At 41.3% G+C, this 12914-nt stretch overlaps 1 protein-coding gene across 1 annotated transcript; it reads right to left on the reverse strand.

The window, feature by feature from the left end:
- Nucleotides 1–525: 525 nt before the first annotated feature.
- Nucleotides 526–5776, reverse strand: Exosc3 (exosome component 3). Its single transcript, XM_010619426.2, has 4 exons — nt 5419–5776; nt 4197–4346; nt 2008–2159; nt 526–911 (listed from the first exon to the last, which is right to left on the reverse strand). Exons 1-4 carry the CDS (start codon nt 5740–5742, stop codon nt 710–712), a joined length of 828 nt encoding a protein of 275 aa, XP_010617728.1. The 5' UTR covers nt 5743–5776; the 3' UTR covers nt 526–709.
- Between the last annotated feature and the right edge of the window lie 7138 nt (nt 5777–12914).

The raw sequence follows: 12914 nt of genomic DNA on the forward strand, positions 1-12914 counted from the left end.
ATATATTGCAAAAGATACTCAGTAATTCCAATTTGAAAATTTCAGCACACATATATGTACTGGTTAAAAATATAGGCCAAGTTAAATTATGTGCCTCAGTTTCTTCAACTATGAGAAAATATATTGTAGTTAATCCATGTAAAAATACTTGAAACCTGGGCCAGGGATTTAGGTTAGTGGTGCCACCGCCTGCCTTGCAAGAGCAAGGACCCAAGTTCAGTCCCTAGTACCAAAACAAAAAACAAAACAACACTCGAAACCATACTTGCTACATGATAACACGATTATTAACTATTACATACTCTTTCTCTGACATATGAGATTACAGATGACCTGTTTAGTTCTTTGTACTTTTTATGTATTCTGTTTCCTTTGGGGAATAAACACTAATACTATAATCAGAACATAATTATTTTAATGCTGAATTCCAGCTCATCATAGAAGTTTCACTCTATTTACCTTCCAATAAATGAACTGTAACTTTTTTAGTAAACTTTATTGTATAAAACAAAAATCATGATTGCACAAGAACATGAGTGAAAACCAGTTATTTCCTTATAAAAATACTTTACTTAGGACTTTAATTAGACAATACATATATTCACATCTTGCCTGCTGGTGATTTAATAGGAGAGGTTCACCTGAAAAAAGTTTCCCTAGAAATCCCAGTCTCTTGGTTCATCTGACCCATTAATGAAGTCCACATTTATCAACATTCTGCCAGTCTGGCAAAGATTTGCTTTCTTTGGTCCGTTGTCATGTGTTCACAAGCTTCTAAAATGTTTGCCAAAATTAAAGTCTGCTGAATGGTTTTTGCCTTAACCCATATTCTTCCATTCATTCCAAATACAATCTCTAGTGGATAGAGTTTTCCCACTTCCTGTATGATTTCACAATCTGGTGCCAATAGCCTGGTGAGGAAGAAGAAAAATGAAATGTAACAGGATGGGCTGTGTCCTGGCTCTCCTTAGAAAGACACTCCTTTTCTGGACAGTTCTCCACAGTTCTTCAAAGCTCCAGCAACATCAAAGAATAAAATATGATGACATTGCTGCCCTTCTTCCTCCCTTCTCACTTTTGTTTAAGACAGGGTCTCTTGCCAGGCTGGTCTCAAACTCCTAGGCTCAAAACCTCCTGTCTCAGCTTCCCAAGTAGCTGGGATTGCAGCTATGTGCACCATGCTCAGCTCTCTAAAACCCATTTCCCCCAAGAAGCTTTTTTATTACTACAGTACTAAGAGAACACTTTAAACTTATTTTCCTGGCTATGTAAGTTATTTGCTGGTATTAAACTCAGTACCTGGGGAGGAATATTGGCTCTTTGGACCCACAAGATACTGCTTTGTTAATAGCATGCTTTTCTAATGTCCCAAACTTATGTTTCCAAATCTGCAGAACTGGTAGAAAGGAGAGGCCTAGAATTTTAGTGGCTGTAGAAGTAAAGCCCTTTAATACGACACAGCTTTGGGTAAAGGTTTAAACACCTAACAAAGTACTCCATGTGAACTATTAAATGTGCCAGGACAGAGCAGCAAGAGCCTTGTGCAGGTGTCTACATAAGCTTGAGGATCACATAGTCTAGCAGCACTGGGCCACCATTAGAGAAATCTTATAATTTGGTACAAGTGCAGACTGCATCTATATTCAAGTGACTCAGAAGAAAGGCCAACTCTTCCACTGGGGGCTGAATATGTCAATTACAAGGAACAGCAGGCCTTCTGGTAGAGAAGAGTGGAATGGGACAGTATGAATTTAAACATAGAGTAGCACCCCAGACATCACACCAACACCAGAACTACCAGCCTAATACATCTAAATTTGACACAGTAAGAAGGGGCAGGACTATATTCAAGAGTTTATAAATATGCTAAAGTGAGTATTTTTAACTAACTTTGAAGGGAAATTTAGATGCCATTAATGAAGAGTCCAAATTCCCAAGAGTCATCAGCTTTCCAAGCAGGTATAGTAATTATAAAAGGCAGGCAAAGTAGTAGGTACCAGGACTTACTTTCTAATCAAGCCTAAAGTCACTTTAAAGAGAAGGCCATCCTGACCAATTACGCCCATTCCATTGGCTCTTCCGCAGCTGTCAATACAGACCATCTCTGGTTCCATATCTTTATTAGCAACCACAAACTGGCCATAGATAAGATCTCCAACCTACAGTTATTTAAAAAAAAAAAAAAAAAGTTATTTTCTTTCAGCAAACCATTCTTTAGATACTGCTATTGGCTCCTTCCCATAGGCAGCAATGCCAGGTACCTACAGTTCTTTGGCAAAGGGCCTAAATACATATATAGCACATGTGTTACCACGTTTTTCTTCTAAGAAAAAAGATGCTAATGTTGAGTTGTTTTTCTTAAGCTAAAACCTCAGTATTTAGGTTTAATTGCATTATTGGCACTTTGCAATAAACAGATGGGTTTTGGGTTATAATTTGGTACTCGGTCTCTAAAAGGTTTGCCATCACTAGACCACACTCTAGGATTCTACTTTGGAGGTAATAAATGTAACTGTCCCTTCACCTACCAGGAAATCCTTACACTAGGAGCCATCTCAAGGCCAAATAGCCTCCATCATTACAATGTCCAATACCCACGTGGAGTTATTTAAACATAAGATTTAAATTAATTAAAATTAGATTGTTTAAAATTCTGTTTCTCATTACACTGGTCATATTTCAAGTGCTGAGCAGCTACATATAAGCAGTAGCTACCATATTAATCAGTGCAGATATAAAACAGCATTATTTTAGAAAGTTCTATTATAGATAGCACTACTCTATAGAGAATTATAGAATTACAGAGATTTACAAAGGGAACTACTGAAATGCAATTATTCAAAACCAAATGGAGCCGGGCGTGGTAGCACACACCTGTAATCCCAGCATTTGGGAGGCTGAGGCAGGAGGATTGCTGTGAGTTCGAGCCCAGCCTGGGCTATGTAGTGAGTACCAGGTCAGTCTCAACTACCTAGTGAGACCCTGTCTCAAAAACCAAAAAAAAAAACCAAGTGGAACACTTGTAATTCAGATATATGAGACTTAAAATTGCAGAGCTGAACTTAAGAATGAAACTGAAGAAATGGAACATGAATTTGTTCCATTTACTTAGTAAGCAAAACATTTATTAAGTACTTTAGTTTGTTGGTGACTACAGGAACTAGAGAAACAAAATACTTTCTACCTTTCAAGCATTTGATCTTAAACAGGAATGTACATGTAAACAAATTTCATTCAAGGCTACACCCACTAAGGACTATATGGAAGATACAAAAGTGACAATTAGGCATAGCTTTATAGTGGTAGTAATGTTTAAATTGGACCTCAAAGGATAAGCATGTGTTCCACAGGCTGAGATGGCACAGCATGAGCAAAGGCCCAAGGGCAGACACTGAGTTTAGCAGTGTTTGCTATGAAAAGCATGGCTGTATGAAGGATATAATCATGGATGAGAGAAGTAACACCAAAGAATTCTGTGGTTTTGAATAATTTTTTTCTTTTGAGAAAATAAATGGGTGAGGATGTCAGCTCACAAAAGCCAGGATGGAAGGGTTAAAAATATGGAGGCAGGGGTGTTTAAAAGGTAAAGCTTTGAGTCCTGTCAAAAAGGAGCTAGTACAACTTGCTAAGATAAAGGAATGGACATGCAAAAGATCAGGGGCAGGCTAGTATCAATAAAAATCAGATTAAATAAAGTCCTATGAGAGGTGAATGAATAGAGCTAAGGAAGCCACCAAAGGCATGGGTAGGGAGGAAGAATATGGCTACACTACCAGAAATTGAAAATCTGTGGTACTATGATTATTCCTCTGTAAGTCCCAAGGACCTACAATCTGGTGACTCAGGAACTACAAAGGAACAGCCAAGATGGACAGATGCTGATAATGATAATGTGCAATATTTGTCTCTCCTCTCCCATGGCTGATTCACCTGTGCAATAGATATGGATATATTCAACTCAGTAGAGAACTAATGTAGCAAATTTAAATATATAGCTGTGGTCTTGGAGCTGGAGTATCTAAGGAACCGTTTGAGCCTGGGGCCATTAACCAAATGTCTGGAGATCATACTGTAGAACTAGGAAAACAGTTCATACTTCAGAGACAATTCTGAGGAGCCTTCTGGTAGCTGAATGTTTGGGGAAATGTTTTTTTTTTTTTTTTTAAACTGTTGACATCAAAGGCTCCTATCATTACCTGTACATTTGGTCTGTTTCTTTTAGTTGCGCCTTCAAATGCCAAGTAAGACAAAGAGGCTGGCTCACTCCCTCCAACATCAACTTTGAATATATCTCCAGATTTGGCTGTTACTATGCCAATCACATGGTCTCCTTTCACTGGTACATACTACAAAAGAAAATGAAAGAACAGTCATACAGTCATAAATTACTATCACTGGAAGATACTTTTTTTTTTTTTTGTACTGGGGATCAAACTCGGAACCTTGCGCTTGTGTGGCAGGTGGTGGCACCACTGAGCTAAATCCTGGGGCCTGGAAGATCCCTTTTACAATCCTTAGTAGTTTCCTTAGTAGTTATTTTACTGTCTTTTTTTTTTTTTTGAGACAAGGTCTCACTATGCAGTTGAGACTGACCTGGAACTCACTATGTAGCCCAGGCTGGTCTCCAACTCACAGCGATCCTCCTGCCTCAGCCTCTGGAGTGCGGGGATTACAGGCGTGTGCCACCACTCCCTGCTCTATTTCACTGTCATTAAAGAGATGTTTAGAAAATATTTTTCAAGTTTACAAACTGACACAAATCTTACAAGAAACTTGGTCATATGTCACTTTCATGAACCCTCAAATTTGCTACTGCTGCTGGTTTGGTTCTGAGGCTGGGGTCGTGGTTACACAGGCTGTTCTCCATCGATCTCCTCTCAAGCGATCCTCCCACTTCAGTCTCTAGAGTACTCTTAATTGGGACCTGAGCACGGCCCTTAACCCGGCCTTTTAGCTTCTAATCGTCTATTAATCTGAGCTAGTATCCCATTACTCTTCGATATCCTTACCAGTAAGTCCCTAGCCTCTGTTTAACGGTAACTCCAGCCACGGAGCCCGTTCCATTTTTAGACAGTTTTTCCTATATGAAAGTTCTTAACTATTCAGATAAATTTAATTATTTGTGGCTTCTAAGTTCCTGTAACTTCTCTGCGACTGGTTCTGCCCTCTGGGACCCCAAAAGCCAAGCCTGATTCCTGACGTTTAGGATTTTGAAGATAACCACGACACAAAATCTCCAAACCTTGGTCGCCCTTTCCAGGCTATGTTTGTATAAAATGTACACGTGGGCACAAAACCATGGTGGCTTCCTTAACAAAGGAAGGCTATAGGGCCTGAGACCTGCTTCTTTGAGAAGTCTTCCAACAGCTACGATACGTCACCGCCGCGCCGCACCGCCCCTCCGAAGTCCCAACTCACCCGCTTCTGTTGCGAGTCCACCCAGTAAATGCCACCACTACTGCCGCTGCCAGACTCCTTGTGACGAAGGCGGCCACACTTGGTCACCAAAAGACGGTCTCCGCAGCGCCGCAAGCCGGGGCCGCACACTACGCGCAATCGCGAGCACACCGCGGCATTCAGGCGTAAGGGTCGCTCCCCTGCAACGCCAGGGCCGTCTGTTTCCTCTTGTTCAGGCAGCAGCAACTCCTCACCCGGGAGCACCACCTGACCTAACACAGTACGCGCCGCCCGCGCCCTGCAACCAGGGAGAGATTCCACTACAACTAGCTTAGGTTCAGCCATCGCAGGCGCCTACTAAATCCACTTCCGGTGTCCGGCTTCCGGTTCCTGTTCCACATCCAATTGTCGGCCCACCCGGCACTTCCGTTTCCCACAGTTGTGGTTCTTGGGACTTGGGCAGAAGCTTGTGAGACTCATTTGCTGATCCCCTACCGTCTAGCTAACATTGATTGTGTCTTCAGCCGTTCATTCGTCTTACAATCTATCCGCGGGAAATGCGTAGTTTGAGTAGATCAAGGAGGCTCCACTTCCGGTGCCTGGGGCCGCGCTGTTAAATACAGGATGCTTCCTGAGGTTTTCGTTATAACACGGGTTACTAAGCGGAGGGGCCTCAAATAGAACGTTAGCTGGATTTAGAAGCCCGCGCTTCTGACTTCGACCTCTGAAATGTGGTTAGCTCTACCAATATTTTTTCTCAAAAAATAAAACTTTTTTGCTTACTGCTTGAAAAAGCTACTTGCATTATAGACAACAGGAAGAACATAGAGGGAAATAAGCATTATTGGTCTTGCCTGCTGTCTCCTTTGGTATGCTGTCATGTATGGTTATGATTATTTGGTCACAAAATGGGAAATACCTTATGGATATCACCCTTTGGTGTATATTTCTTCCTCTATTTTGCCCACTGAAAACATCTACATTACATGTACCTTTTCCCATACTTGAGCTAACACTGCGTGGCCTGGGAAAGTCCACATGAGAAAAAGCTGAATCCTAAATCCATAATACAAGTACTTCAGAACCTTCAATCTTTGTGATTCTCATTTGGAATCACGATTTTCACTGTCAACTCTTGTGTTCAACTAGAGCTTGATCAATTAATTCTCCAGCTGTAGTGAAAGCTGGAAACCAGGACAGTGTGATTCTGACCAAAGGCTTTTAGTTGCTCTCCATGTCAGCTGCCCATCTCTTTGCTTCCCAAGTAAATACAAAAAAGTTTTGGAGGTTTAAGGCAAACCTTCACTAACACACCTCAGATTGGATGATGAAGCCCTGTCAAGGTTACTTTCCTCTTGGGGTGGCATGTGGCAACCAGTCCATTTCACTTCCAAGAGAATAACTACAGGAAATTGGAAGGTACCTACCCAGTGCACAATGCCACATTGGTGCTTTATTTCCTGGTGTCCTACAGCCTCTGGTGAGTGAGAGTGTGCGGGCCAGGTTAGGGTGAAAGTGGGAGCCTTGCTCCAAGTGCCACCTTGAACTTTGCCTGCACGCAAGCTGATCCTAAGGCCCCTTGGGTTCAGGGTCCCAAAGTTGCATTTAGGAACAAGGCATGCTCCCTTCCCTGGTTGAAAAACGGCCATGGGTGATTGAAGAATAAAGAGGAAGCTGGGAAATAGAGCCTGCATGCCTCAACCTTGGTCTAGCAGTGGGGACTTCCCCTTAGATGGCCTAGGCCCACCAGGTCCATTCAGTGTTGGGGGCATACAGGCTTGGAGATAATGCAGCTGATGCTGCTCTATCTTTAAGTGCATCTGCCTCCATGATCTCATAGCTGAGTATTCCCCATGAAGAAATTTCCAAAATGTCTTTGGAAAGGCTAAACCTGACCAAAGCCTTCCAAACTCTCAGGAATTACTCTTTAGAAATGTTTGCTACATTAGAAATTGGAAAGACAGCATTGCACTGTTGCTTGTCATTGTTTCCTAGTAAAGTTAGGCCTTCCCCCCACCCTTCAGACAGCGCTACTTGAGCATTTTCTCTAAACAGGAATTGTGCTGCTTAGGCAGCTGAGTCCTGGTCCCTCTGCTGGAAGAATTTACTGTCTCTGAGGGAAGATAGTGTTAAAATGGAACGTAACAACCTGTTTAGAGCATCTTTCCCACCCCAACTTCTAGTACAAAGAATGAACTGGTTACTGCTTCGTAGGTGGAAGGTTGGGGTCAAAAGAGACATCCCAAAGGAGGTGAACCTCCTAAATGAACCACACACACACACACACACACACACACACGCACGCACACATACACACACACACACACACACACACACACACACGCACGCACACACACACACACACACACACACACACACACACGTCAGCATAGGCAATTTAGAAAAAGACCAGGCTGGAGATGTAACTCAGTGGTTCAGTGCCTGCCTGGCAAGCGTGAGGCCCTGAGTTAGATTCACAGTGCCAAAAAAAATAAATAAATAAACTAAATTTTTAAAAGGGGGGTGGCTGGAGATATACAGCTCATTACATCCTGGATTCAGTCCTCCATACTGAAAAAAAAATTAAACATAGAGTAACCAGTGACCATATAACATGGCAGTTCCACTTCTACGATATCCAAGAGAATTGGAAAGCCTATGTATTATGGTTTTGATCTAGAATGTCCCCCAGAAGTCTCAATTGTTCAGAAGTGGGGGTTTGAAAGGTGATCGGTTCATGGGGTGCTATACTCATCAGGATAAATCCTTTGAGGAATTCACAGTTCAATGTGCTGTGAGGAAGTAGGGCCTGGTTCCAGGTGGTGTGTCATTGGTGTGTGACCTGGAAGAGTATATTATTATCCTTTATCCTCTCTTCTCTCTGTGGTTTTCCTTGCTCTCTGCTTCTTGCTGCCATGGTTTGAGCAGCTTTCCTCTACCATGCACTCCCACTGTGCCATTTCTGCTCTCAAGCCATGGACTGAACATTCTGAAACTGTGAGCCAAAATAAACCTCTTTCTTAAGTTATATATGTCATGTACTTTGTCCCAGTGATGATAAAGTGATCGATGCATTCTTTATACACAAAAATTTACACGACTGTTCAGAGCAGAATTACTCATAGGAGCCAAAAAAGTGAAAACAATGCAAATGTCCACTAACTGATGAATGAATGTGCAAAATGGGATATATTATACAATAGAATATCATTCAAGCCAAAAAAGCACTAAGTAGTGATACATCCTACAACATAAATGAACCTAGAAAATGTTATTCTATGAAAGAAGCTAGCTACAGATGATATTATTTCTTTACGTGAAATATAAATAGGCAACCCCATGGAGACAGAAAGTGGAACAGTGGTTCAGAAAGCTGATAAGAGCCAGGGATTTAGCTGAGTGGAGCCGTGCCTGCCTAGCAAGTACAAGCTCCTGAATTCCACTCTGTACCAAAAAAAATAAAAAAATAAAGAAAACTGAGGATGGGGCAATAGGAATTACTGTTTCATGGGCACAGAGGTTCAAGAAAAGTTTCATGGCATAGAGTTTCAGGAGAAATCCCTAGGCAGGGTTGTGTGACTATGTAAATATACTTAATGCCACTGAACTAAGGTTAAGTTCACCTTAAATGGTCAATTTTATGTTACATGTAATGGTAAATGTTGTGTTACATTTACTTTACCAATAAAAGAATTATTTCCATAGGAAAAGAAGGGAAGATGAAGCAAGTATAGCAAAATCCTCAAAATGATTGCATCGAGTAAGTAGAACGTGATTGTTTTTTATGATAATATTCTCTTATTTGAAAATACATGTAATATATGACAACCCAATCTCTTGCCCCCTTCTTCTGCTTTAAAACTTGTTTCCCTCCCCGACTACCTCCAGGAAATGTGCTCTGACCCTGAGTGGGAGCTAACTCTCCTTGATCTGTGTTTCCATAGCTTGCTGTTTATAACTTATTATAACATCAAACACACTGGATTAAAGCCACACAAAATCTGTGCGCCATGTATATTCCCAGAACCTAGAACTAGTACATCAAGGGCATTGAACAAAAGTCTATGAAGGGGCTTCTGTACCAGGGAAAGCTCCAGTTGCTTTAACACTGTTAGATGTTTCTCTATCTTCACAGACAGTTTATGATGGATATCCCTGTAGGGACTCCTTAAACTTTACTTTTGCTGTAGACTGAGAAAAATATGTTTGAGGGAAAACAGTAACATGTCTTCCACCTTTGAAAATATCCATTTCTCAACTACCTGCCTGCAATCGCAGCTACTCAGCAGGCTAAAACAGGAGAATTGCAAATTCAAGGCCAACTTGGGCAACTTAAGGTGTCTCTATCTCAAAATAAAATAATAAAAAGGGCTAGGCTTGTAGCAGTGGTAGAGAGCCCCAGGATTCAATCCCCAGCACTGAAAATAAAAGGGACATAAAGTAGCCATTTCTAGTTTTCACCTGAATAACGTAGGTAAATAATTTTAAAAGTCTGCAAAGCTTTTGGTAAATGGCAGTGGTTACCAAGCGGGGAAGGGAGAGTGAGAATTATTACTTAATGAATGCAGAATTTCACTTTGAGAAGATACTCAATTTAAAAGGAGAAGAGATTTATTTTGGTTCACAGTTTCAGAGGGTTCAGTCCATGATTGCTTGGCTCCATCACAACATCACAGTGTGGAGTATGTGGTGGAGCAAAACTGCTCACCTCATAGTCACTGGGAAGCAAAAGAGAGAAGGGGCTGGAGTCCCAAAGTCTCCTTCAAGGGCCTGCAGTGACCTCATTTCCTTCCAGCAGGCCTCATCTCCATAAGGTTTTGCCATCTCTCAATAGCGCCACAGGCTGGTGACCAAGCCTTTAACACGAGTATCAGAGACCCCAAGGTGGGCTCAGATCTCCTGATCAGTGCTATGATGCAAGGTTAAAAGAAAAACTCAAAGACAATTAAAGAGACAGAGACATGGGGAGCCAGGATGGCCAGTGCTGAGTGACCAGCAGAGACTCTGGCCAGTCCAAGCCACTGCTGTTTACTGAGGACAGCCTGCACTGTCAGATTGGGGTAAAGGAGCTGCGTGAGGGGATGTGCAGTTGCTATGGACACGTTTCTGATGTAGCAAGGCTTATAAAGGAAAAGACAAAGCATTCTTGAATTAGAAACAAAATATAAGGTTGTAGTTAGAAAATAACCTTGTCCTACTTAAGAAGGTTTTAATTGTGGGAACGGAATTTGGGTAAGAGTCACTCTGACCTCGGTGCTGTGCGTAGGCTTCAGCCAGCTGGCCAGACTCGCTTCTCAAAACAAGCCAATGGTAGGGTTAACTGTTTACAGCCTGCTTTGGGCATAAGCAATAAGGCGTCCCCTACACATGACTCTTTCAAGGACATTCCAAGTCCAACTGTAACAATAATGATTACCTAATTTAAGGTGTAGAGACAATGCCTGCAAAGCTCCTACCAATAAGCTGGTAAAAACTTATTCAACACATTAAAGTTGTTCTTTTTCACGATGCTACACTTATTTAAATGTTCAGGATCAAAAGGGGGGAAGTTGTAAACAGAGCTGAGATGTGTAGATGGGCTTGGTTTTTTAAGATACTTTTGAGTTGCCATCCTTGGCCACGAGCTTGAATGCACAGCACATGGTTTTGAGTGTGGGTTCTGGAACTGACTTGTCTAGATTTGAATCCTGGCCCTACTACTTGCTCTGTGATGTTTTGTGCCTATGTTTCCTCATTTACAAAATGGGGACAATAACAGTGCCAACTCCACTTGAGTTTTGAATATGTAGAAAGCTGCTTAGAATAATATTAGACCCACCCTGAGCATTACATGTGTTTGCTTTTTATTTTTAAAATAAGCTTATATGATAGGAATGCTTTACTCCTTGAGGAGACTATTTGCTTTGATTTATGGAAATCTGTCTCTAGCTGAAAGGACACATTTGCTTCTTTGGTTTGCATTCCAGTTCTTGTCAATGCATGATCCTCATTTCAGGTACTGCTGAATCAAATGATTATGCCACATGGAAAATGAAATGGATCATTCTGGTACCTCAAGGAACTTCTGCAGCAGGATTCCAGGAAGTCTGCCAAAGGAGTTCTAGTTACTTCTAGTGCTATCTTTTTATCTATTTGCATCTCCTCCCACCACCAAGTTTCTTCCTCCCCTCTACCTTGAGTCTTTTCTCTCCCTCACAGCTGTTCCTCTCATAACTTCTCTCTCACTCCTTTGGCATGCTCATGACCCATTATGATTGTAGTGACCTGGCTGTAGTGACCTTATAATTTTTCAGTCATCACTGCCAGCTGCCTCTGAATTCCTAATTTAAATTCCCAAGGGCATGAGTTTGTTGAGACAGCGTCATAAAGCAGGTGAGTCAGATGACTTGCCCCTCCCTTGCTAGTGGGTGGGAAAATTGAGGTAACAGAGCTTCATAATTTCATAGCTTAGGCAGTGATAGCAAACCTTTATGAGCTTTCAGTGGTAATAATCAGCCAGCTAGGGCACAAATGCCATAGGTTCACTGCCATTGGCCTAGAGTCTAGGCCCCAGACCTTCCCCTTCGGTAGGGAGGTGTGATCAAAGATTATGGTGAGGGCCAGGGATTAAGCTCAGTGGTTCTGCCACCTGTTTCCGCAAGCGCAAGGTCCCGAGTTCAATCCCCAGTACCAATAAAACAAAACAAAAACAATAACAGCAAAGATTATGGTGAACATTTATACTTAAAAAACTACTACAGGAAAAGATACATTGCCATGAATTCCCCTCAAAATATTTCCCCCCACTTTGAACATACATCCTATCATTATCATTTTCAAAAGCAGTTCTAAAAATCCTCTTTTGTGAGTGCCTTTAGTTGTGATGTCTTGGCTGCCTCAATGTCCTGAATCAGTTCCAAATATCTATCTTTCATGATCATTTTTCTTTACCAATTGTTAAATTTATTTTTTATTATGTTTAAATTCATTTATTCGCTTGTTTGTTTTGAGACAGGGTCTCACTATCTCATGATCATTTTGACTATGGAAAAAAAATCAATTTGCATGGTACCAGTAAATAAGGTAGATAAGGCAACACCATACCATTTTTTATTTTACAGAAATTGCTTTTGAATCAATTTAGGACATTAAGGCAGCCACAAAAATATACTCACAAAAGACTTCCACAACTGCCTCAGAGAGTGTCAAGAATGGGATATGTTTTTATTTTCCATTGAATTTATTGGTACTTTTTAAGTGTACAGTACAGTTACATTCATCTTTGGGATCTCGTACCTTTATATGTCAGATCTTGGTTCCCATTTTTCCCCCACACCCGGGCCCTCCCTTCACCCCCTCCACCCTCCCCTATTTACAAAGACTTTGTTTACACAACTGCCAGAGAGTGTCAAGAATGGGATATGTTTTTATTTTCCATTGAATTTATTGGTACTTTTTAAGTGTACAGTACAGTTACATTCATCTTTGGGATCTCGTACCTTTATATGTCAGATCTTGGTTCCCATTTTTTTCCCCCA

Source organism: Fukomys damarensis, unplaced genomic scaffold (assembly GCF_012274545.1).
Source record: "Fukomys damarensis isolate Sample0158 unplaced genomic scaffold, DMR_v1.0_HiC HiC_scaffold_36, whole genome shotgun sequence".
Taxonomy (NCBI): Eukaryota; Metazoa; Chordata; class Mammalia; order Rodentia; family Bathyergidae; genus Fukomys; species Fukomys damarensis.

Coding starts and splice junctions, on each gene's coding strand:
- Exosc3 (XM_010619426.2), bottom strand. CDS start 5,742: ATGGCTGAACCTAAGCTAGTTGTAGTGGAATCTCTCCCTGGTTGCAGG. Junction 2,160..4,196: donor GAAACAGACCAAATGTACAG/GTAATGATAGGA, acceptor AAATAACTGTAG/GTTGGAGATCTTATCTATGG. Junction 912..2,007: donor ACTTTAGGCTTGATTAGAAA/GTAAGTCCTGGT, acceptor CTTCCTCACCAG/GCTATTGGCACCAGATTGTG.